General features: G+C 46.4%; 1 protein-coding gene across 11 annotated transcripts in view; it reads right to left on the bottom strand.

The window, feature by feature from the left end:
- LOC119171618 (CLIP-associating protein 1-B) overlaps window positions 1-26,726 on the bottom strand; it is a 274,680-nt gene that overhangs the window by 116,192 nt on the left and 131,762 nt on the right. For 4 of the 11 annotated variants that reach the window (XM_075892178.1, XM_075892179.1, XM_075892182.1 and 1 more), the window contains 5 exons: window positions 18,253-18,287; window positions 15,450-15,491; window positions 12,105-12,216; window positions 10,841-10,897; window positions 960-1,024 (listed from right to left, as the gene is read on the bottom strand). In XM_075892178.1, the coding sequence (XP_075748293.1) occupies window positions 960-1,024; window positions 10,841-10,897; window positions 12,105-12,216; window positions 15,450-15,491; window positions 18,253-18,287 (311 nt within the window). Of the gene's footprint in view, window positions 1-959; window positions 1,025-10,840; window positions 10,898-12,104; window positions 12,217-15,449; window positions 15,492-16,627; window positions 16,655-18,252; window positions 18,288-26,726 lie in introns of all 11 variants that reach the window. The other 7 variants (XM_037422393.2, XM_037422399.2, XM_037422395.2 and 4 more) reach the window with 5 other exon arrangements.

Below are 26,726 nucleotides of genomic sequence, written 5' to 3'. Positions count from 1 at the left end.
CTGTTACAATAGAATTATGTGGCATTATACACTTTCCCTCTACTTGTACCACGTTGCCTGCACTTGCGGCCAAGGTTGCCTGCGCCTGTGTCATGGGTGGCTAGTCCCGGCGTCTCTCGATACACGAGCCAAGAAGTCACCGAAGTGCAATTCATTTTTGAGACGAAGTGTAGGCAGCAAAACTATGTCGCTCAAAAATCTTATCAAACTGGAAACTGCATGCACGGCTGCATGAACACGTTGAAAAGTTGCTCAGGATGACCCAACGGGCAGGGGACCATTACGTCATGTGAACACAGAGTCACTTTAATGCATACTACAACACAAGCTTATATGAACACTATTATGAAGCAATATCTTCTAATAAAAAGAAACCAACAATATTTCAAATTACTAAAAAAAATCATCTATCGCCTACCGCATTCAACGGCCACATGGCCAAGTACATTGGATCGTTCGTATTTTGTCACGAGATTTTACTTTTTCCAACTTTCAATGAAGAAAAGGAATAATAAATTTACATCCCATGAAAAAAAAAAAAAACAGGGTTGGTTCGAGTCAATGCAACATCTTTCCACCAGTGAAATCATCTCATTCCTGTTATGGGCAGTTGTCGGTGCCTTTAATAATAAATATTTCTGGTATTGAATATTGAAAGAAACAGAATGCTTGAACGAAACCACTTAATGGAGAACCTTTTGTTCGCAAGTGGTTTCGCTCTGTTAACCTCAGAAAGTAATTTGATGATGAGATGATTAGCCAAATAAACACTGTAAAGCGTTATTCGGCTAAATAAAAATAAAGCCAAAACTCACTTGAGCATTTTCGCTCAACTGCTATGTCATAAGTGCTAAACAAGGTACACAAAATGCAAATTAAAACATGTCCATGCAAACGCATTTGGCTTGAAATAACAGGAAAAAGCTACAAGTGCAAACACAAAACTTCATCAGACCTACCTGTGTTTTCGGAACATCTTCAAATGATCGGATAAACATCTCTTCATCTACAGCTCCTGCATTCGCTGACAAAAGGAAATGTACAGTTACCAAACTTTCATCAAGCTGTAGACCAATACCTTTTATGGTCACTTCTTTATAATAAAAAAGATAATTAAGCAGCAGTTACTTTGCAGTATGACTGGTGTGTATAAAGCGGACGATGACCAAGCAAAAACATGCTGAAAGCATGTTTTGTGCCGTCATCTTACCACTACTCAGTTATGCATCCTGCATGGATGTTATGCCAAGGGTGGAAAACAGGGTACATGGGTTTAGCAGCAGTTGTGGGAACAGGCAAAAGTGCTTTTTGTAGCAGGCTCGGAGCACCAGGAAAGACATTTAGGAGCACGCTTAGAGCAGCCAGAAAGGCCTTTTCGAGTAAAAAGAGAATGTTCAGAGCAGATGCAACTGGTTGATATGTGGGGTTTAACGTCCCAAAACCACCTTATGATTATGAGAGATGCTGTAGTGGAGGGCTCCGGAAATTTGGACCACCTGAGGTTCTTTAACGTGCACCCAAATCAGAGTCCACGGGCCTACATCACTTCCGCCTCCATTGGAAATGCAGCCGCTGCAGCCGGGATTCGATCCCGCAACCTGCGGGTTAGCAGCCGAGTACCTTAGCCAAGGGACCACAACGGCGTGGCTCAGAGCAGATGTAGCCCGAAATCGTAGCATTTATGAAGCAACATCTGTCCGCACTACCTTATTTCAAACTGAACAGCCACCAAGCTGATTACTCACTTTACATCTAGACTAAGACACATAACTGTAGAGATTCAGAAAATAGACAAAACTATGCTTTGATTCTAAGCCTTGAATCAACATGCTGGCCCGCACTGTACTGAAATATTACATACTCTTCCTAATGATTCATTCTCTACAGGTAAAAATAAAGAGCTGTGCGAATAGCAAAATTTTGGGTACAAAGCAAGTTCGAATATTGAAGGGTGAATGTGGATCGAATCTAATATTGTTGCAATATTTTTTCAAATACTTCATATGCAAAATTTAAAAAAATATATATATTGGAAAGGATTCCTAAGCATGTTATCATTTAGCAACATGAAAGTTTCTTCTGGCTTTCCTGATGAAGCGATGGCAGGTTGGTGTTTCATCATTGTTTGGTCAAGAATGAGACAATATAGAGGCGGAATTGTATTTATTGTCATAACAAAAAGCGGAACCGAGACAATGAAGATCATGTGCGCTAGATCGGCTAGCACAGGGAGGAAGAGGACGAAACAAGAATACAACAGCCAGCATGCAGCAAGGGTGCTGTCTCTGTCTGTCTTATTCCTTTCCAATGGCGCAGTCGCCAAAAACTATGCCTTGAAGCGGACACCACCTGTGCTCATGCATCCTTGGCGTTCCAGAGCTGCCATACAAGAAAAGCAGTCCATGCTTCCTCGGTCATAAAACCTGTCTACCAATTACCGCACCAAACACAGCTCAGGGAGGGCGTCTATGCCTCCTCATCACTTCACAACCTCCCTGTGCAGCAAACGCTGTCTGGAAACAGCGTCCAGGCCTCGTCACCAGCTCAGCTTTCCTTCATCGGTGCCGCAACACCAGTTCATGCCAAGGCACCGCACGGGCCTTTCTGGTCTGGGAATGCAGTTAACACTCCCACCTGAGTGGATTGGACTTCATCACTCCGTCAACCTCCCACGAACTCCGTCCACGCGTCCTTGGTTATGGGTTGTGCTGCCATGAGTATCAGAGTCACTGTCCTCCGCTAATGCCGGCCCTGGCTCTCTATGCAGAACAGCACCGTGGAGCTGCAGCATACCATCACACAACTCCGCGTCATGAATAACGCTTTGGTAGCGTCGAGCTCGCAGCTGTCTACTGCTGCCTTGCCAACATAGTGCGCACTTAATGCCATGTTGGCTACGAACGCGTCGCAAAGCCTTGAAGCTTGCTAAACAGAGAACCATCGCAAGCTTCAGCATTCCCTCACGGAGCTCCAAGAGATAGTGAGCTGCTTGGCACGGGCACACTCAGAATTTTCGCCTGCCGTCCCGCGATCGCCGGCTTTGTGGCTTTGAGCACAGTGTCTTCGAGTTGATTTCAACCCTCAGCTTGCTCAGCAGCCTCCATGCCTAGCCGGAATATCGCAAATGGCTAATAGCTACTCACTGCTTTCGTGGTGCTGCCAAGGCTTGGCATGGCTATGAAGGCGTCCAACAACAATCCTAGTATGAATGGTGTGCCCGATTGACCACTGTTTTTCGGCCCCCTCTAGCATGCCAGCTGTGTTTTTCCTACTGACCCAATGTATACTGCTCATGAAAACTGTGAAGCACACCACCTTGTTGACAGTGTAGTTCGGTTGTTGACTCACCAGCTTTACAGCAGATCTCAACCTCGACAGGGTCAGCACCACCCTGACAAGGTTGATGTCTGTGGAGCACCACTCTGTGCCCTGTAGCTGCTCCGCAGACGTCCTCGCGGAGTGCCCTGCGGCAATCATCAACCCTAGCCACAAAAAGTCCCTCCTCACTACAGGTGTCACACTCCACATCGATACCTGCCACACGATCCCCCTAGACAAAGACAAAGACCAAGTCAACCTCCAGGTCACAGCAGCCAGAGAGCCATCCTCCAAGCCACCCAGCGCTATAGTGCCTCGAGGCGTCAACCTACTGTGCCACAATGCTGGTTCCCTCGCGACCAGCCACAGATCCAAAGCACTAACGACCATTCTCGGTTTGACCCTCATCAGGAGCCATTACTTCCCCAGGCATCACCGCAGTCATTGGTCGAGTGTGCGGACGTTCGCTGCTTTCCAATCACAGTTTCCCTAATGGAATCTGAAGTTCCCATCCCACCTAAGACGTTGCAACTGAAGACCTGCTGGTGCAACCCATCATTGCACCCGAATGCGAGCCAGACCAGGACTGCTTGAACACATGCCGCATATTACTAAGCGCCAGCTCGAGCACGACCTGCCTCACGAGCCCATACGTGAAAAAAGCTCTGCGATGCTGCATACCGTATGTCCAGAGAAACACTGTGTAGTCCCTCGATGCACAGTGAATGGTGCAGATGCTCGGTGTGGACAGTGGCGGTAGAGGAACCAAGATTCTAGTGTTCCCAACACTGAGGGCAGAGTCCTCACAATGAACTGAAACCACTGGAAATCTGCCTAAACCAACTGCTAGCTACAGATCCTACTGGTGACCACATAAATTCGGCCCGTGCAAGAGACTTACAACGACCACTCCTACATGACCAGTCTCGTCCACCAGAATTATTCCCTATTCAGCAGGACGAGTTGCGGCGTACCCATAAATTACGTTGCGGCATAGTCAGTGTTGCCCGCTAGAGACAATTTTTGTAGCTCTCCATGCAGTGTCGCAATGTGGACGAGTGTAATAACGAAAAGCGAAAATGAGGCTTGGAAGATCACACATGCCAGATCGACTACTGTACGGAGGAAGAGAATGAAGCCAGAATAGAACAGCCAGCCTGCAGCAAGGGTGCTGTCTCTGTCCCTTTTATTTCTTCACATCATGTACATGATTTGGTATAACCAAAATATTGATGATATCACTTTACACGTGAAAGGCAGATGCCATTCCCACAGCCTCTCTTTTTTTGAACTTCTGTGGAAGACCTACTAATGTGGCTAAGAAGGGTGTAATCTCTTTAGGTCAGAGTTCCACATCTGTAAAAACACAAAATTTTGGCTGCTAAAAATTTTTGGAGTCAAACTTTTTCAGACTTCCTGGCTAAATTTCAGGTCCAAGTCAGCATTAATTGAGCCCTCATCTCTGCCACATGAATCATCTCCATGTTGGAACTAGCATTTTTTTATAGTCGATACGTTTGTGACCGTAGCAGAGCGTGAAAGGCGGCATTGCTGCAATGCCGGAAGTTTGATGGGGTGAAGCATATTAAAAAGTGTCAAGGCACTACTGGTAATCGGACGTTGACTGTATTTGCTGATTGATATGTGGGGTTTAACGTCCCAAAACCACCATATGATTATGAGAGACGCCGTAGTGGAGGGCTCCGGAAATTTTGACCACCTGGGGTTCTTTAACGTGCACCCAAATCTGAGCACACAGGCCTACAACATTTCCGCTTCCATCGGAAATGCAGCCGCCGCAGCCGTGATTTGAACCCGTGACCTGCGGGTCAGCAGCCGAGTACCTTAGCCACTAGACCACCGCGGCGGGGCGTTGACTGTATTTGCCTTCAGGAAGTTCAAATAATAAAATTTCAGTGCGAGTCAAGTCGTATAACACAGATTATTCAAAATATTTTTCAAATATCCAGAATTTCAAATATTCCCCCTTATAAAAAAAATTAGCTGCTGGTGCTTCATATTTTATAGCAGCTGTGGAATGCAGTGTTGTACAGCAAGAAATATGGCATTAAAAGGACCCTGCTGCACAGAAACTTTCGCTCACTGAAGTACAAGAGAGTGCCTACTGGAAAAGGCTAACTACAATTCTTGAAACATTCAGACATTCCACCACAAGTTTTACTAAAATAAATAAGAATGGAAAATGCATTGAGGCATTCAAAACCAACAAAATGAAAAGTAAACATGACCAAGTTATGACACAAATTGTGATGCCGAAAGTTCGAAAGTGAATAGGAAGTTCAGTACACAACAAGTAAGTCACATGACAGCAAATGGCGTTAAGCAAGCAAGCAACAGGAGCACAAAGTAGGCTAGGAGGCTCTGGGCTCTATTTAATTGCTCCCCCTCTCCTTTTCTCTGTTAGAGCTAAAGCAGTGAAACAAGAATAAAAATATTTGCTATCCTGCCAACTTTTGCCAACATCACAGCTTCACAAATCAAAAACGACATATTTCTGGTATAAAACTGAAAATAAAGTAGTACAGTCGACTCCTCTTAAACGGAACTCGAAGGGGATACATAAAACTGTTCCATTTATCAGAAGTTTCATTTAAGTACACTTATTTAGTGAACCAAGACCTTTATTCAAATTGCACAAGCCTCGCCTTACTCATGAAGATGAGTAGGAGAAAAAAAGGAGAGAAGAGTGATTTGTTTGGCAAGCTTGAGTTGTTTTTTCACAAGGTACACACCCATGCCTGACAAACTAGCTAGAAATTTTGGACAAGTCTCATGCTCGAAATTGCGCTGCAAAAGTACAACAGCCTCTTTAGCTGATTGGTCTGGTGGCACCACTGCACCGGCAGTATTGTCATCACATTCATCGCTGGGAGGTTGATCCTCATCTTGCACTTTGGCAATCATTTTCTCGACAGTCTCTTCACGACAGGTACGAACATTTTCATCAATTGATTCGTAGTCCTGCAGCGTGAAAGGGGCGGAGGGCACGACTCGACTGAATATTGTCTCAATGTCGGCATCAGCAGGGCTTTCTCCTTCATCTGGTACTGCTTTCTTGCACTTGAAAGCCAGCATGGTGGAAACATCTGTGTATTATTGTTGCCTTCACTTGCACCCAGGCACAAGCCAAAATGTAGATGGCTGCCAATAAAATTATGCTGTAGCATTTCCTGCTGCCTGCTCTAAGAAGCATTTGATGGAGCAACTGTCTGCGGTAATGAACTTTATTGTTCTGAATAACCCCTTTATTCATTATTCATTGGCTGGATCACTGAGGTTGCATTGGCTGGCAAGAACTCCTGAGTGATAGCTTGGAGTCCTTGAAACTGACCGTGGGCTGGGCAATTATCCACGACGAAGACAACCTTCCTGCCTCGCCTCGTAAATCTTGCGCCTTCCCCTAGAAGCCAGTTTTCAATAACGGCCATGGTCACTCACACTCTTCCATTCCCATAGTACGCAACGGGAAGGTGTCAAACGCCTTTGAAACAACGTGGGTGGCTCGATTTTCCTATTAACAACAGCTTCAATTGCGCATCTCCTGCAATGTTTGCACCCACCAGCACGGTGATGCGATCTTTACTGCGTTTTTCTACAGGCTTCGCTTTTGAAGGTGCGAGTCTTTGATGAAAGCGCCTTATATGAAAGACCCATCTCGGCGACGGTGAAGACGTCTCGTGGCTCAAAGCTCATCAAAGTTTCCTTATGCCGCCTGTGATGTCGTGGTTTCGGTTCCGGTTTTGGAACCAGTTGGCTGGCCCCTAGAGGGCGTTGTACATATGTGTATAACAGCATGCTTGCGTACATATAGGGAATTTCTGCTTGGCTACCGGCTGCTGCGTACCTTGTGTCGACCGGCGCTTCAGTGTCGTGCCTTGTGTGCTCCGTGCGGCGGACGCGCCGCACGATACAACATATTGGCGGCAAGGATGGGATTCGCGTGCATCCAGCCGAAGGTGGACATACGACCATTTCCTACTTGTGCTACTATGTTCAGCACCTTGGATACAGGCCACGGATACTCCATTTCTGCGGATTGGCAGTTCGTGACCACCGAGACCATACATACTGGGCTACGCGTCCGACTCGGTCCTCCGGTTCGGATGCAAGCTTCCTTCACAGCGATGTATGCTGCGATACCTCTGCCCATGTTCCTGCAGTGCCCCAGTAGGCCTCCAATTCCATGGCGATAGTGGCGTCCGGTTCTTCAAGTTTACATCGATGCTGCTGCCAGGGACGCCACGCCGGAGCACAGGAAGGCGTTCGAACTCCTACCTGCTTGCTGTGGAAGATGAACCGATCCCGGCAATAGACCAAGCAGCCACGGCGGGAGCCATGCAAAACGCGTATGCTGCAACACTTCAGCAGTTGGACGCGATTTTCGACGAGCAAGTCGATCCGATGTGCCTGCGTGCCTCGTTCAAGACGCTACAGCAACAACCGGCCGAGACCACAGTGCAATACATTCTAAAGGTTAAACGGCTTGCTCGACTCTGCAATTTTGGTGAGAGTACCGACATACTGGCGTTCAACCAAATTGTATAAGGAATCACGTTCCCAAATCTGCGGTGAAGAATTCTGAAGATGGTAGCGGAATTCTCCATACAGAAGGCCTTAGATCTCGCCATGAAAAAGGAGCGCGTCAACCGTGCGTTACAACAGCTGGTTGCTCTTTCAAGCGACGCTGTTTCATCGCGTCAAACGCGACTCAGCGACCTTCCTTCCACCGTTCGCAGCGTTCCTCCTTCTCCAACTGCTTCGCAAGCTGGCGCCCTCTGCTCGACGACTGCGACTGCTCCCTCGGTTACCGGCGCGCCTGACCACGGTTCTCCAGCGCTGGTGTCGACTCGAGTGGAAGTGTGCTTCCGCTGCAGTTCGTCACAGCACTGGGCCGACGCTGTTGCTTGCCCTGCCAGAAGCCGGACATGTCCGCGGTGCGGACATCGAGGACACTACGGAAGCGTCTGCCGATCCACAAAAGATGCACCTACTGACAGGTCGGGCCATACTTTGACTTCCCGTAATACGACGATTGCGGTCCAAACTGAGTGTGTGCTCACTTATACTGCAGGTGTTAGCGTCTCAGCTGGCCATGCTCCTGATGCGCCTGCTCCTGCCGTGTTGCCGGCAGTTGAACGTACCATGGCTCTACCTGCTTCAAGTGGGATTATATTTACTGCTAAAATGGCTGTTCCGGTCGCGTCTGCTGCTGCTGACCATACTTTATCAGCTTGCGTCTCAGCCATCCATACTCCAGTCATGCCAGTTGCTCCCGCATTGCCTGCTTATACCGTCTAGCCTACTGCTGATTCCGCCCCGGCTGTGCATCTTTCGGCTGGTGGTGGTCTCCGGGATGCTGTTTCAGCTTTCAATCCGCCGGAGCTGCATCTACCAAGCCTGCCAGCCATGATTCCAAAGTCAGTCCCTGTTCTGCATGCGGCGGAGGTGCTTTGGCTGGTCGCGTATGCGTCGGCCATGCCAGCTCCTGTTCTGTGCATGGCGCCTGCATCGGTGGCGCCGAGCCATGTCCCGTCTGAGCTTCAGCCCATGCTTGTTCCAGCCCATGCTTGTTCCAGCCCCTACTGTGCCAGAAGTACACTGGAAGGACAGCACATGGGCCAATATTGATGTGCTACTGGACTGCTTTGGGCGGCGACAGTGCCTGTCGTGAAAATGGCACCACTGCGTCGACATCGTAGACTTAAGCGAGACAGTGACTATGCAGACATCCTCTCTTGGGTGAGGGGATAGGGTGGTGTGCGGCGTGTGCCTTGCCTTTGTGTGCGCTGTACATTTCTTTTCGCTGGTATGCTGTGCAATGTGTGTTGTTTTTCTGTGCTTGCTTACGTGTTATATTGTGCAATTTCTTACTTGTCTGTGTATACCATACATTTTTATTTGATTGTGTATTTGTCTTTGCCTGATATACTGTTGTATTTTTGGTATGCATGCTGTACATTTTCATTATCATTAGGAAATGCGTTAGCTGGTAGGACCCCGTGTGCTCTTTCTTCAATTCAAGGGGGGGGGGGGGGGGGTGGATGATGTGGTGTCGTGGTTTCGATTCCAGTTTTGGAACCAGCTGGCTGGCCCCTAAAGGGCGTTGTACATAAGTATATAACAGCATGCTTGTGTACATAAAAAGAGTTCCTGCTTGGCTACCAGCTGCTGCGTACCTCGTGTCGGCCGGCGCTTTAGCATCGTGCCCTGTGTGCTCCGTGCGGTGCGCCCGCTGCACTATCCAACACCGCCCCTGTTGCCAGTCGGTGGAAATGTTCCTGTTGACTACACCACTTTCACCTGAGATTGCTTTGAAGACTAAGCCAAGGCGTGTTTTGAAGCGGCTGAGCCATCTGTCGCTTAGGACGAAGTTCTAAACACCCAATCGCATGGCAATCTCTCGAGCAGAATTGGTCCGCTTATGGGAAAATTGGAACTCCGTGCACGCTTGAACCACAGAAAAAGAACTTTTTCTAGTTGTTGATAAGGCGCCGTTCGCATCTGTTTCGATGTAAATTTTCCGTTCTTAAGAGTGCCTTCAATCTTTTCTCTGTCTTTCCAGATTCGCTTCGATGGAGCTCCTGAAGAATTTGCAGCTTTTTTTCAAACGAGTGTGCATGGTGCGGCCGCTTCCTTTCCATCGGGCCGAAATAACACCGTGATTCACCACACTTAGCTGCACAAATAGGCCTAACGCACCATTCACTCGCTGACTCGGCTCCCACAGCCACAAGCGAGAATGACTACTGGATTGGCTTGTCTCGATTTCAAGGTGTTGCCATGTTTGTGAGACTACCTTTAGCTTGAGCGAGTCTATGCTGTGTTTAGAGTGTGTCGTTTAACCGTAGGTGACCAATCAGCACAGTTTCGATTAACCGATGAATTATACTGCGCAACACATAAAAATCCTGCTATATGAGCCCGCTTAGTTCCGTTAATAAGTAATTTTCGTTTAAGCGAGTTTCGTTTATTGAGAGTCCACTGTACTTCTATAACACTCACTAATGATATGAATAATTAGTTTCAGAACACCTAACCGTTTTTTTTTTATTGGCATGCCAGCTTCTTGCAAAAAGCGGAACAAGAGCTAAATGTGAATATGTGATTAAACAGCAGCCTTTGCACTGGACATGCACATTGATAATCTGATAAAGCTAATTTCACACATTCTACATTCATATTGTGCCATATTTGCACGCACTCATAAATTATGCATTCTTATGCATAAATCTCATCGCATTTCAATATGCAACAAAAAAATGTACATAATTAAACCTTGTAAGAGTATTTTTACTAGTAGGAGATGCTGTGGTTTATCAGAGATATTTGTGTTCATGAGGCGTTATTAAAATGCATTTCGCTATATGTGGTAACGCACTTTTGCTACACGTGTTTTCGGTGTATTTTTTACATGAAATGCAGGAGCAAGTTTTTATACATGCACATGCACAGAATATGCCAAAGCACAATTACAATTAAGTGTTAGAAACATGTTAGATACCTGAAACAGCGGCCTTAACAGGAGGAGCGCCTTTCAAGCTATGCTTTCTGGTGAGTGCTTGGCAAAGAAAAAGAAAAGAGTTGTTAACACAAACAAATGAAATGGGAATATAAAAACAAGCACAAATAAAGAGAAACCTAAATATACTGGTCAAATCTCGGAAAAAAGTGCAGTTTTTTCTCAGCCAACCAAAGACGTATCTCACGTCAAAGTTTCAAGAAAGTGGCCAGTAAATATTTCTGCAAAGGTCGCAACCATGGTTTGTTATAATCAACCTGTATGATTGAAACTAATAAAATTAGTTTTTAAATTAAAGTATTTTATCAACCTAAAGTATGCCACTTTGATGGTGGTTATGTGGAAGACGTGAAAACAGAACTTATTTATTCAGGCTGAAAAAAAAAAAAGCTTGCGAAGCACCTTAACCATTCCTGGTGCATTGTATTCAGTTGACCCTTGGTTTATTCAGTTTAAGCACAATGCTATTAAACTTTTTACTTGGAACAGAGATTACTGAAGGGTTTTCTAATGACTCGGGTGCGGTTAAGACGATTTAACAAAAAAAAATGTGTCGCAAAGTTCCCAACACCTCGAATGAAAAACTAGAACAGCATTTGCATGGGCTACACCACATCTTGCTACAGCAAGCCTCCAACACAGTGCTCTAGAGCCAATATAATAGATATGCAGTTTCAAAGTGTAGCATTTCTAAAGGCCGTTCAAATCAAGCTGCAATCACTATTGAATTATATTTCTCCAGCCATTTACAACAAGACACAGACTAGTGGCAACTGCTGCTTTGCAAATATTTTATGGCAATGATTTCAGATGCCAGCTATCAAACAACCACACTTATGCATTTATTTAGTATTTCACCACGGACAAAGTTTGATGAAGAAAAGTCAGTAAACATTCAGATCACTGTTAAAATCGGAAAAAATTGGAGTAGACAAATTCATGCTGACAGGTGCCAATTTGAGATAGTACCACTCACCTCTTCACTGCAAATATTAGCTGCTAACTCACTATGCAATTGCACAACTGTTCCTTACACACATGCCACCTGTTTATCAAGTTGCAACTCTGCATTAAAGAGCATGACATATTCACTTCTGGCTAATTAATGCTTCAGGTAGTTAAGTGGCATGAAGAAGTCAGCTGCCTGGGACATGTAAATAAATTACCGCTGTAAGCACACCCTATTACTCCTGTGCCGTTAATCATCCGTCTTCTGGCTAAACAGCGCACAGACACGAGCACTCACTGGCAGGAGTTGTGGCTGTTGAGGGCTGCTGTGCAGGCTTGATGGGTGTTGCCAACACTGCCCGTCGGTTCGGAGGTGCGCTGCTGGCCCTTTTCGAAGCCTTCCCTAAACTCTGTAAAAGGACAATCACCACATCACTTACACACACAGGTGTTTCACTGGTATTCCTTAGTTCTTTTGAAGAAGCGAGAACATTTTCCAAAACCATGGATTACATTTCTTTGCCTGCTCTCTTTTCTCTGCAAACTTAATGCCCTCAAAAGTTGTGCCGCCAGCTGCACAATTTGGCCATTAGAAAAATAAATTGACTTTTGGTGCAAGACTGAAATCTCGTTCTTGATTGTATAGTAATAAAAAATCCACATATTCACAAAGCTGCACTCTGATAGCTACTGTGTTTACAGTGCTTGATTACAGTACTTATTTGCAAAGTTGATGCAATTATACCACTTCTGTCACTGATGATTAAAAGAGGCTTTCCCCATTCCACTTGACATTTTATAGTCTCTGTTAATCAGTAAAAAAAAAATCTAGGTACTTTACCACGCAAGGCTCACTATTATTATTTAAAACATCCTGTTTGAGGGAATTTCGCACTAACACGCCATACTTACCCCGCTAGGCCGTCATAGTTACCACACATCACTTAACCTGACTCCCAAAAAGAACTGCAGCTTAAAAGTTCTCACCAATTATGAACCCTTGTGTGGGCAGTAAAGGCAATGTGGGAGTAGTATTTGAAATTGATAGTCAGCGATTCAAAGTACTTTGGTTGAGAAATGGCATTCTTGCCTATGCACAGCACCAGTCTAACAAATAACGATTTGCCAAGGTCTGCCAAAACAAACAGCCATGCTCGAAGTAGGTGCCTATACCGACCACTTTACAGCGACTCTGTAAAGCATGAGTGAACAAACAGCCACTTCCAGCCCCGAAATAAAATGCATGTGCCACTCTTTCTTGCCAACCCCATATTTAGGAAGAAGGGAACCAAGAATGCCAGATAAGCGGTTCAGGGCCACAGAGATGCACACAAATTACAAGAGCCCTGCAGAAGCTCCAGCAATCATCTCTACCTACGCGCAATGGGAGAAATGTACTGCAACAGAGCACTCAGCAAACTGCACAAAGAACGAGTGTGTCAGGACAAGCTTTAGCGAAATTTCAACTTTGACTAAATAGGTAATTCACGAGCATTCCATATGACTGATCCAACTTTTGCAAAGCTCCTGAGTTAATAGGACTTAAAGGAGTGTGACCTTGAAAATTTTCAACTTTTGGAGTCAAATGATAGGTCAAGCCCTCAAGAGCATGAAAGAACCATGTAAAGTTAATTACACTACAATTTTAAAAAGTGGTTTTCGTTCCTACTCCACCCAAAGTCCCAAAATGTATTAGCTTCTCAAGTGCTGGCACAATATATTAGGATGTTTACACAACTGCTCTATTAGCTGTCCTAGCTTCAATGGCAATATGCAAGTGGTCGCCTCACTTTCGCACTTGACATCACTGCTAGCCATACTGTAGTAGTGGGACTCGCAATCGGGCTCAATGGTGCATGTCTGAATTCAATAGTCAATTTCGCACAAAATCTCGCCCACACTGCAAACGAAAAGACATATACACAGGACGGGCGCTGAAACTGGGTAGTTTGCAGTGTGGTCACGATTCTGGCACGAAATTGACTATTGAATTTAGCCATACTGGTGCGCGAAATCACCAGACTTGATACTGCAGCTTAACGTCACAAAAGTCTGTCAGTAGGAGGCACGCCATGAGGGAAAAACGCCAGGCCTGTGCGGAAGGCGCAGCAATGTCACAGCGAAAGCTACAACAGCGGCCTTTCAGAGCCTTTTCAGAGCACTCATTGGGTAACTACTGCGAGCACATTTGCTTAACCCCCACTAGGGAATTAATAATAAACTTTTGGGTAATAGGCTGGCATTCGCTATGCCATTTTTCGTCATTCTTCTGAGAAGCTTATATCCGCTAAGCACTTACAAGGAATTTCTTGCCAATTGTTCACACAGTGGCTGACGACGATGAAAAATTATGGCTGAAATGGCTATGCGCCCCAGTTAATAGGGGAACAAGAACAAGCTTTTGTAATGAGCTGGAGCATTGGACGGCCCACTAGTTACACTATTTGCATTGTGCGATGACTGGTTGTTCTTTCGCTGTTTTAAAATGCTTTATGAATCGTATTAACGTGATTACTTTCGCAACATCAAGCCTGCCTAAGGTAAGTTTTCGTATTAACGTTATTGCTTTCCCAACATCAAGCCTGCCTAAGGTAAGTTTTCCAACAAGTCACGAGCACCGGTGTATCTCAGTGGTAGAATACTGAGCTGGCACCCAGCAGATCCAGGTTTCGAGCCCTACTGTGTCGTTGGTGCTAGTTTTTTTTTCCTTAATTTCGCGCGATGGGGTTGCGGACACCAGAAATGGCGGCGGCGGAAAACTGCGCGTGACCCGAGTTGTGATCTCATAACAGCTTTCGCTGTAAAAGTAGTGCGCATAAGCGTTAACTATGCTTCACATCTGTTCAGAGCCATCTCTGTATAAGATCCATATAAACTCAACATCGAAAACTGGTGTCCGTACCACTTTTGAGATCATCTGTCGGGCGCTGCCCCAAAACAACACGGACAAATCAATCTGTGGTCAAGCCCTACTGTACACGTTCTTTCGTGGTTTATTCATGTACAAGTTTTGTCCCTGTGTTACATGCCATCTATGAAAGAGTAGGTAGACTTCTACTTGAATCTTACTGCCGTATTCATAAACCGACCTTAACTTATGGCGGCAAAGCTACTTACGAAAGGATGAAAAAAGTGTACAGAGTGCATTTCAAGAACCTCCCTTATGCCGTCATAAGGGCACCTTATGAAAGGCGTCCTAAACTCGTCAAGTACAGGTCCTGGGTGTGAAGGTAGGTAAATTTGTGCGACAAAATCAATACCTCGAGCAGTAATAAATTACCTTTATTGCAAGAAACCAACAGTACGCGCAGAAGCAGGGAAATGTAAACAGTAACAATGTTTGTTTAGGCACCGGCAGTTTTCAGTGAAATAACATTTTTCGTGTGGCCACTCTTCTGCGACTTTATCGACACAAAGGGCTGGTCAGGTCAACTTTGTTATTTCGATTTCTTGCATGTTTTTGCTTTGTTCAGGGGTGTTATCGTGCTCGCTTCAGCGTTTCCTATTTTTTCTCACTTTTTTTCTTTAATTTTACTAGATTTATTTGACAGTTTGAGTAGTTTTACATTATTTTTTTAACGAAGTTGCTCTTATTGTGGAACGGTGCACTGAAGTAAACTTCCCCGACGAAGTGGCTACGTACCGACTGATTTTGTGAACAAGTACCAAGACGGACGCTGTGTGCCTTCAGAGAAAACGAAAAACATGAAAACAGTTTCCGATGGAATTCAACAATCAATACATTATGCATCCGTAAACGGCCGACCAAACAACTAAACTGTTTGCACCACTTCAGGAAGTTCTACTGGTATGGGGAAAAGTGTTTTTGACACCATAGCAGGTATCTACTCGTGACACGGTCAGCTACGAGACATTGACAAGGCCGTCGCTCCCAAGTTGAAACATGCCAACTTCATAAAAGTGTGATGAGAGATGGAGCACAATGAACCCACGACTATAGATACTTTCCCCTCAGAAACAGCCCAGCGATAAGATTCTTCATGGCACTTTTTGTGAAGTGGGGGCGTCCCAACAATTTGTGCTTGTCTCAACCAGGTTTCATCGATCATTGAGGACTCGCCTCGGCGGTGACGTCTATGCGTATGCTGTGCCGTTAAATATTTCTTCTTTGCAGTCCACATAATATGCCCCAAGTTGTCGTCCCCCGCGATGTTGTTTCAGGAAGCCTAAAGTTGGTCATAAGCTACCTTAACCGAGCCTTACTCAAGTACGAGGAAAGTTCCCTGATAAGTACAAGGTAGGTTCTTGAAATTCATTACGGGCTGACTTATGGCCAAGATTGACTAAGTCATAATATAAGTTTAAGTTATGTTTTTGAATACAAGGGTTAGTATCGGACCAAAATGGACTGAAGGTGGGAAATAGTTTAGGACCGCAGAGAGTTAATAGTGCTTATGCATTACACTTAGCAGTTGTGCAAGTATAAAAGCGTCACTAATCTTGGAGGTACTGCCAAAAACGATGTGTAATCTAAGACTCAATATTCCTCCCCCCCCCCAATTCTGCATCAAAAACGATCCTTCTGAAAGTGACAAAAGCCAGTTCTGTATCTAAGCTACTTGAACTAGGGGATTCAATGATGTTGAAAACTTTTTGGCATTTAACCTTCACAGCAAATCAAGTATTTGCATATCTGTTGCTCAGTTGCAAACATTTTCCTGTCATGACCATACATGACCATACTACAAATACTGACAAGGCACATGCAGTTCTTTCGCAATACAAACAATATTCAAAGACATGCACAAACCATGCACTGAACCCCCAGTTAAGCAGTGCAGTGCGTCTACATTTACTCACCGCTTCCGCATCATTGATGTTGGAATGCTTCAGGTAAACGTCATTGAAAAAAAAAAAAGGTAGAACCCCCTCATTGCACATATCAGCTTGTACAATAAAAGAAAGTATCACAAATGCAAAAAAAAAGCCACCACTTGATAGACACTCCGTTAATTCACTACTAAAATAATGAACATAATGAGGGCCAGTTTTCTAAATGAAGGCAGTGTACAATGACATAGCTCAGTTAAACGATTCAGTATGTTTGTCTAGCTAGACAAGCTTGGCACAAAAAAAAGACTCAAATGCAATGGTTATTTATATGGCACACACACACACACACACACAAAAACAATCTCACTTAAAGCAATGAGCAAGCACTGATGTGCATATGCCTGTGTGCCAAGGCTCCAGTGCCTAATTTAATTTGTAAATTAGCATCAATTTCAAACGTCTTGGTTTCAAGAAGTGGAGGGTACTGAATCTGCCTCAAAACAGAAACAAGAATTGCTACTCCTCAAATTTTCCAGGACTTAATGGGCCAGTAAACAACCACGAGGTACAAAAATTGTTATGAAGAGAAATATGTGCACTTTTGCTATGTGAACATGCTGCCGCAAGGGTTTTGCGAATATGTGCTATAATAAGGAAGTTACAGGGGTTAGAAAGTCCAAATCTTTTTGTGCGGCCTTGACACCCTTTTCCGCCATGGGGAGGGGGGGAAGGCATAGCCCGTCGTTGCAACTGCGCATCTTGGCAACGTGATACGACATCACCTATACGCCATCGGCGCACAGCTAACAACTGAGCAGGATATCGCCAACATGTCATAGAGGCGAGGGGAGGAAGCGCGGTTAGAGGCTGCGTGCTTCATACCCTTACTCTATCGGTAATGCAGCGAGATACCTCTTTATCTCGGTGGCTTTCCTTATAACAATACTGCTTCTCCTAGTAGTTTCGGGCTCTAATAAAGAACAGAGGTTACACAGGAAAATGAAAATGTGGACTGCACGGCTCAAACTGCCCCACTGCATGGCCAAGGCATCATTTCGAATGGGTAAAGAACCAATCAACAAGCTCAGTGGTACATAAAGTTGTCCATGGGCAAGCTTGCACAAAAGGGATTGGTCAGGTGAAGAAAATTGGCACTGGAGTTGTTTTTCGAAATGGAGGGTGTGCACAGCACACGGCAATGTAACATTTGGAAAATGTGATCTCCACAGTCTACTGTATAAATTAGTAAGCTTGTTTGAGGGGCGTAAAATAAAGTCAGAGCCTCTTTACTGGCCCTTTAAGCAATCGCATCAATTTTGTGCCAGTGCCCTAATAACTACTGCAGATGTCAATCACAAAAGTTGAAAAGTTGTGCCCGTTTAATTCCACCCAGTGGCAACTTTGGGACAACACTGAACCATACCACCGTCTCCTTCCCAATGCGACGGGGGTTGAAGGTGAGGGGGATTTGAAATTTTGGTTTTGCCCAGGCTGCTATGGCTCAAAAATAAGCCTTTGCACACAAGCAGGCACACTGACAACATCAAAATGAACAAGTAAACCTGAAGATCTTAAAGTGTGTAAAAACAGCTGCCCCGACAGGCACGCACACACAGACAGACAGACAGACGCATTGTTTGAAAGCTACTTACCACTGCCCTGTCAAGCTCATCGTCACCTCTGTGAGCTGCAACCAAAAAATATGTTCATAAGCACTTAAAATGCACTCAGCCATGTGTCGACTTCTACACAACATACTTTATACAATGTAGGCCAACATTTTTCAACAAACCATAAGTGCAAACAATGCAAGATAACATCAACATGTTCAAAACTGACACAAATCAGGGCAAACAAAATTAAGGCAAGTGCAGCATACATTTTTTTTGTTCAGTTTTTTTCGTTCCTTGTGGCATACAAAAAATAAAATAGGCTGGTCATTGGCACAGATAAAAAAATCGGCAAGTAAGCTCTATATTTTAGGATATCTACCTGTCTGGCTTGCTCCATTTTGTAGGTACATATTGCTGCATTAGCAAGGACAGGGAATAAAGTGCCCACTGGTGTTAATAAAGATGACGAATGAACACATGCTTGTGACAATGCAAAAAACAGCCATTATGCAAATGCCTTTACTGGAATCAACTGCTCCTTTTTCATTGGCTTAGATTTAAAGAAATATTTTTATCTTCTGGTCCTTGCTTATGTGTTTTCATTCACCCAAATCCAATGTTTTCAGGCATGTTAATCAATTTAATCAATCTTCAGCCATTTTTCATCAATGTTTAAAATTAAAAAGCCTGGGCAATTCCTGGCAAATTTCATGCACAAAATATCTAGTCCCAATTAGACAGGTTATTATACAAATGAGATAAATGAATACACTGCCAGCATTCAGATTAGAGCTGTGCGCTGCCACCCGTTCTTGGTCACGGGATTCGTGCCGCCACCAAAGTCTTGAGAAGGACCAAGCCGCCGCCTTGCAATAATTGCAGCACGCCACTGTTAGCCATATTATAACCAGAGCAGAGAACGTGGGCATAAAGTACATCACTTCACCTTCTTTTTCGAATCTCTAAGATTTCGAAAGCGGCGTTTGCGGTGTCTTGACTACTCTCTTGCGCCCATGCTTGCATGCCCTGGCTATACAAGGGCCCTAAATCAGCTTCTGACGATACACGGTCAAGCGCATTAACCTCTTATGGCGTTTCTCTCTTTTTTTTGTTCTCTTAATAATTCCGAAACTGTGATTCATAAGGCACGATTAGGAAACATACTCTTGCATGAGCCATATACAAGAAATAAAAGTGTTGGATTGTCTCCAAGCTTTCTTTGCCATGCCTTCACCTTCCCTCCCTATCTCACATGATTATCGCGTGCGATGAACTGTGATTCCGCTGTATTTTGCAAGTTTCCGGTTGTGCAAGCGGAAATAAGAAGAGTAACCGACAAGATCAAAATTTTGATATGATCCATGCTTAGTGCCCACACTGCACATTGTTAGGACCGGCGCCAGGTCTGACAATGGATCGGCGTTCCTTTTGATGTTCCTTTTGAGTCGCCAAACGGGGGGGCGGCCGGTGTCCGCCATGTATTGTTCCCACCTGGCCGGAGGGTGCGGCGTCCTGCCGCCGCGGCGCCGTGAGCAGTTCGGGAGACCACCGGTGCAGCTTCTTCTTTGGAAGATGACGGCGGCGGCGGCGGCCGGGAATCGTCCCGCTAATTGAACGAGTCGTTCGGCACCCTTGGAAGCTTGTTTACGGCGGCCCTTTCGATGGATGCAGTCATCAACTCCAGACCCCTCGCCCAGCGACACACCTTGACGGGGGGGGGAGCCGCGTTCGTGCCACATGGCCGTGCGGTGACCACGCTTCAGTTTTGAACGTTCGCGTGGACCGTGCGTGCTCGTCACCCTCGCGGGTAATGTGTGGTCCGTGATTGGACGGTGCCATCTGTACGCGGTCCCCGATCTAGGGATCTGGGGAGGACAGACCCTTTATAATGAGCCCCCACGGCTCATTCGGTGCTTTTTCGAGTGGAGAACTCGCCATGTACGAAGAACGCCACTATATATCTAAACTTTCTTATTGACCTCTCTCTAATGTAAATAAACGTCTGTTCTCTGTTTTCCCATATAAGCATTGCTTCTCGCTATAAGGGACGAGTCCGATGGGAGCCAGCTACCAACGACGAGACCCACAGGACCCAGACCACAACAACTGGATGGCAGCGGTGGGATCGAGCTCATCGACCAGGAGGCAATGCTGAGACCTGCTGTCTGGAGGACCTAGAGTCGGACAAAACTGCTTCGTGGCATCTCTGACAACACGGGAAGGAACGCGTCCGAATTCATGACTGCATAGGGTGAGTGCACTGCTTTTCTTTGCTGAGATATCACCAGGCTTTGCGTGGGATTGTAAACAAAGCAGTGATTTGGTAACGGTTGACGGAAGTATTGATAGTACGTCAAAGTTTGCTGAGATATCACCAGGCTTTGCGTGGGATTGTAAACAAAGCAGTGATTTGGTAACGGTTGACGGAAGTATTGATAGTACGTCAAAGTTGTTTAGTTAAAAGAGTTAGCAGCACCAAGGACCGCCATGAATTTGAAGGGACTAAAAAAGCCAGAGTTGTTAGAGTTGGCCCGAGAGCTGGGCCAGGTAATTGCCGAGACGAAAAGAAAGCAGGAGATCATTGACGCCATCGAGAAGATCGGGGCAGATGACGATGAGCTGAGCGAATGCTTGGAGGCTATTACGCAAAGGAAAGAGGAGCAGAGGCTCCGTGAGGAAAAAGAGGAGCAGAGGCTCCGGGAGGAAAAAGAGGAACAGAGACGTCGTGAGGAGAAAGAGGAAAGAGAACGTATCGATCGTATGGAAATGAAACGCCTAGAAATTGAACTAGCAAAGGCTCAATCAATGAACGGAGCTAGCGCAGTGGCACGAGAAAGAGAGCGCCGAATGACAGATTTGATGCCATCCTACGCGGTAGGAGGGGACATGGGTCTTTTTCTGGTGCACTTTGAGCGCACGTGCGAGAGGGAAAATTTTGCTAAAAACACGTGGCCCCAGCGCTTGCTTACGCTGCTGCCGTGTGAAGTAGCTGACATTATAGCCCGTATGGGTAAAGAAGACGCAGACGACTATGACAGAGTCAAAGCGAGTCTGCTCAAAAAGTACAGACTGTCAGCGGAGGCGTTCAGGCGAAAATTTCGTGAGATCGAGAAAGCCAAAGACGAGTCATACCCAGAGTTTGCGTACACCTTAAAGGTAAATCTGGAGGAATGGCTTAGAGAGGAGGGTGCGCTTGGCGACGCGGAAAAGACTCTGCAGTGTTTTGCGTTGGAACAATTCTTTCGGCGTCTACCTGAAAACATTAGGTACTGGGTTCAGGATAGACAAGGAGTAGATACTATCACGAGAGCGGCAGAGCTCGCAGAGGAGTACGTAAATCGCCGTGCCCTCGAAGGCAAGGATGTCCCTAGGAGGGAGATTAGTAAATATCGGGCCGACAAGCCTCCGCGATGGACAAAGTCGGGTCGGTATATGCCGAAGGAGGGTTTAGACTCCAAAGGAAGCGGTGATGAGAAAAACAAGAGAAAGGAAGAAGCACCCGAGAAAAGGGCGGAAGGGCAACAGAAAAAGGCGTTCGAGGCCAAGAAGCCGATAGTTTGCTATAACTGCCAACAGACGGGGCATATTTCTTTGGGTTGTAAGAACCCGAAAGTTGTGTTAATGTCACTCTGTAGTAATGACGAAAACATGAAATTGCTAGAACCATACATCCGAGACCTAGTCGTGAATGGCCAACCGTGCCGCGTGCTCCGCGATTCGGCCGCCACTATGGATGTAGTGCACCCGTCCTATGTCGAGGAGAGTCAGTTTACAGGAGAATGCGCGTGGATAAGACAAGCAGTAGAGACAAACAGTGCCTGTCTCCCAGTAGCAAGAGTCCGCATCGAAGGCCCTTTCGGTGTTCTAGACACTGAAGCTGCCGTTTCGGCACATCTCCCAGTGCAATACCCGTATTTGTTCTCAAATAAATCAGAGTACTTGCTGCGACAAAAAGGAATTGGGTTCAGTGAGGGTATCGTACAGGCCTTAACTCGATCCAAAGCAAGGGAGCTCGCCGCTCAGACAGTTTGTAAAGATCCGGTGGCAGACGAAACAGCTTCAGCGGCAGAGCCTTCTTTACCTGGCACGAAACTGGACCGCCCTATAATGGAGCCTCAAAACACAATATCTAAAGAAAGATGTAAGAAACCGGATGAATCCGAGGCATCTCGAGAAGTAGAATGCACTATAAAGCTGTTAAATGTAAGTCCTACAGAACTGATAGTGGAACAGGAAAATGACTCCACTCTCCGTAACTTAACGCCAGACGCGAAGGAAGGGGTGGCTAAGCAAAACATTCAGTTCACCAAGAAGGGGGGCGTCTTGTACAGAAAGTACACAAGTCGAAAAGGAGTTCGGTTTAATCAGCTAGTCGTACCGTATCCTTTCCGCAAGGAGCTGCTGCACCTGGTCCACGGAGGTTTGTGGTCAGGGCATCTCGGCATCAAAAAAACAAAAGAATGTTTGTTACGGGAGTTTTACTGGCCCGGCTGCTTTCGGGAGGTGGAGGCATTTGTAAGAAGCTGCGACACGTGCCAACGCGTTGGCAAGCCAGGGGATAAGGCTAAAGCACCTATGAAGCTGGTCCCCATTATCACAGAACCGTTTCGCAGGCTAGTTATAGACACAGTGGGTCCACTTCCTGTAACGCAGTCCGGGTACCGGCACATACTCACAGTGCTCTGCCCGGCCACGAAATTCCCGGAAGCAGTACCGTTAAAGGAGCTCAGCTCGGAGGAGGTAGTTAAAGCGCTTTTATCTATCTTTGCACGTGTAGGCTTCCCCGCAGAAATTCAGTCCGACCAGGGATCTGTTTTTACAAGTGCACTAACCTCGACATTTCTAGAAAAGTGTGGCGTTAAAATCATCCACAGTTCAGTGTACCACCCTCAGTCAAATGCTGTAGAAAAGGTACATTCAGTCATGAAACGGCTGCTACGCGCCCTTTGTTATGAGCAAAAAGAGGATTGGGAGGCTTGCTTGCCCGCAGCTATGTTCGCGCTTCGGATCGCTCCTCACGAATCAACAGGGTTTTCGCCTGCGGAGCTTGTTTACGGACGTGCTCTTCGCTCCCCACTTCGCATTGTTCGAGAATCTTGGGAGGGCCGGGCGGACGACCCTTCGGTAGTAGCATACGTGCTTGAGCTGTTAGACCGACTTCACGCAGCTCAAGAACTAGCGGAGCAGGAAATGCGCAGAGCTCAAAACAACGCTAAGCGCTATTATGACAAGACAGCCCGGACGCGAAGCTTTCGAGTAGGGGAAAAAGTGATGATACTGAAACCCTCACTGAAGAATAAACTTCAGGTCCAGTGGGAGGGACCTGTTGAGGTAGTTCAGAAATTGTCAGACACAAATTACTTGGTTACTGGACTGGGAAGGCGTAAAACGCAACAGGTGTACCACACTAATCTGCTCAAACCGTACCAGCAGAGGCATGCCGTTGTAAACATGTCGCTCAATCAACCGGAAGAAATGCCTATTGATTTCCCGGAGTTAACAACAGAAAACAAAGACATTGGCGAGACTATTAGTAACCTGGTAGAGCAGGCGGAGTTGGAGCCAGATCAGAAAGCGGAACTGAAGGAACTATTGTTTGACTTTAAAGAAACATTTTCAGACACACCTGGCAGAACCAAAGCCCTAGTTCATGATATTGAGCTGACATCTTCGGAACCAATTCGTTCTAAAGCTTACCGCGTTTCCCCGAGGCAACGGGAAATAATGGCCGCGGAGATAAACCGAATGCTCGAGCTAGGAGTGATCGAGCCAGGAGAGAGTGATTACACCTCGCCTCTGATCTTGGTTGAGGTCCCAGGGAAAGAGCCGCGACCGTGTATTGACTATCGGAGGCTCAACTCGATTACAAAGGACCAAACTTATCCAATTCCGCATATTGAGGAAAGGCTTGAGCAAGTCAGCAGTGCCAATTTCATCTCGACTTTGGATTTAGTCAGGGGATACTGGCAGGTGCCTCTAACTGAAAGGGCTAGTAGGCTTGCGGCGTTTATTTCCCCGATGGGAACATTTCGGCCGAAGGTCCTTAGTTTTGGATTAAAGAATGCCCCTTATTGCTTTTCTGGCCTAATGGACAAAGTGTTACAGGGTATGGAGGACTTTGCCCTCCCGTACCTAGATGATATTGCTATTTTTTCTTCTTCCTGGATAGACCACATGAAACACTTGCGAGCTGTGCTATGTCGTCTGCGTGAGGCCGGCTTAACAGTGAAGGTTGCGAAATGCCAATTGGGGCGCGCTGAGGTAGCTTATCTAGGGCATGTAATAGGCCAAGGCTACCGCCGGCCGTCAGAAGTAAAGCTGGCCGCAATAGACAACTTTCCCCAACCACGAACCAAGAAAGACATTCGGTCGTTTCTTGGATTGGCCGGTTATTATCAAAGGTATATCCCGCGTTACTCTGACATTGCAAGTTCCTTGACAGACGCTCTTAGAAAGACTGAACCCCAGACCGTAAAATGGGATGGGGCCAAGGAACATGCATTTTCTACGCTAAAGAAGGCACTAAAAAGTCAGCCAGTGTTGAGCGCGCCTGACTACTCTAAGCCGTTCATTCTTCAGTGTGACGCCAGCGACCGGGGTATGGGTGTCGTGCTTTGTCAGAGGGGAGAGAACGACCAGGAACACCCTGTACTGTATGCCAGTAGAAAGCTTTCTGTTCGTGAGGAAGCATACAGTGCCTCAGAAAAGGAATGTGCCTGCGTTGTTTGGGCTGTGCAGAAGCTAGCTTGCTACATCGCCGGTTCTAGGTTCACAATAGAGACTGACCACTGTCCCCTCACATGGCTACAGTCCATGTCATCGAAAAACGGCCGTCTTTTGCGCTGGAGCTTAGCTCTTCAACAATACACCTTTGATATCCATTACAAGAAGGGTAAACTCAACAGCAACGCAGATGGTCTGAGTCGTTGTCCCTAGTACCCCGAGGGCTTCAAAACGATTTTCTGCTTTCTATCCTCGATTTGAGGCCCACTAGTTTTCTGTATTTATCCAAACATGTGTCAAGTGTTTTGTTTAATGTCTTCAAAAGTGGCTGATGTGGTGTTGCGACTCGGCGGGGGCCACAGGAATAAAGTTGAGGTAGAAGGAAATGACTTCCACAGGTGAATCTAAGTCTGGTGATTCTGAGTAGGGAATTGCCGTGTGCTTGCTCGTGTGTGGGTGTGCTTTCGGCGCAGTTTCCGCAGTTCCTCATTGGTGGTGGGCGGAAGATATGGTGGAGAGGGGTCACCTCATCCCTGCGAGCAACGCCCTCTTGGTCAATGATCATCGGATCCAGTGTTCGGGACAAAAATAATAGAGGAAGAGCCGACAAGCTGCAATACAGATCCCGCTGCACAGTACCTGCTGGCCACTGCACCTCGGGATCTTCTTTCCCCGGCGGAGAGGCTGTTAGGACCGGCGCCAGGTCTGACAATGGATCGGCGTTCCTTTTGATGTTCCTTTTGAGTCGCCAAACGGGGGGGCGGCCGGTGTCCGCCATGTATTGTTCCCACCTGGCCGGAGGGTGCGGCGTCCTGCCGCCGCGGCGCCGTGAGCAGTTCGGGAGACCACCGGTGCAGCTTCTTCTTTGGAAGATGACGGCGGCGGCGGCGGCCGGGAATCGTCCCGCTAATTGAACGAGTCGTTCGGCACCCTTGGAAGCTTGTTTACGGCGGCCCTTTCGATGGATGCAGTCATCAACTCCAGACCCCTCGCCCAGCGACACACCTTGACGGGGGGGGGAGCCGCGTTCGTGCCACATGGCCGTGCGGTGACCACGCTTCAGTTTTGAACGTTCGCGTGGACCGTGCGTGCTCGTCACCCTCGCGGGTAATGTGTGGTCCGTGATTGGACGGTGCCATCTGTACGCGGTCCCCGATCTAGGGATCTGGGGAGGACAGACCCTTTATAATGAGCCCCCACGGCTCATTCGGTGCTTTTTCGAGTGGAGAACTCGCCATGTACGAAGAACGCCACTATATATCTAAACTTTCTTATTGACCTCTCTCTAATGTAAATAAACGTCTGTTCTCTGTTTTCCCATATAAGCATTGCTTCTCGCTATAAGGGACGAGTCCGATGGGAGCCAGCTACCAACGACGAGACCCACAGGACCCAGACCACAACAACATGTGCTTTATGAAGATATAAATGTACAAGAGATATAGCTTGCAAGAGTTGTAGTTAAAGGAGCGATGTGAAGTGCAGTATAGAACCGAATGAAAGGAAGAGGCACCGGACTATTTCATTTTCTTAACGGACGAAATCTTTCAAGCGAAGACAACGCAACTCTCCAGAAAAAAACCCAGCCCCTTCTACAATTTTCATATATATTTTTTTTTCATTGCGAGAAGGATTACAAGAAGATCCTGTACAAACTCTCATCATCACCCTCATGTTGATATTAAGCCCAAATAGGTAACTTTTGTATGTGCATTGTGTGCTGTTCCCGCGAGTGAAATCTCGCGAGCGCTAGCGAGGAAAACTGCTAAGCAGGCATGAAATAAGCTGCC

This window comes from Rhipicephalus microplus, chromosome 4 (genome assembly GCF_043290135.1).
Source record: "Rhipicephalus microplus isolate Deutch F79 chromosome 4, USDA_Rmic, whole genome shotgun sequence".
NCBI classification, from domain to species: Eukaryota; Metazoa; Arthropoda; class Arachnida; order Ixodida; family Ixodidae; genus Rhipicephalus; species Rhipicephalus microplus.
The sequence above is the reverse complement of the archived record's forward strand: the minus strand, read 5'-3'. Positions and strand labels throughout refer to the sequence as shown.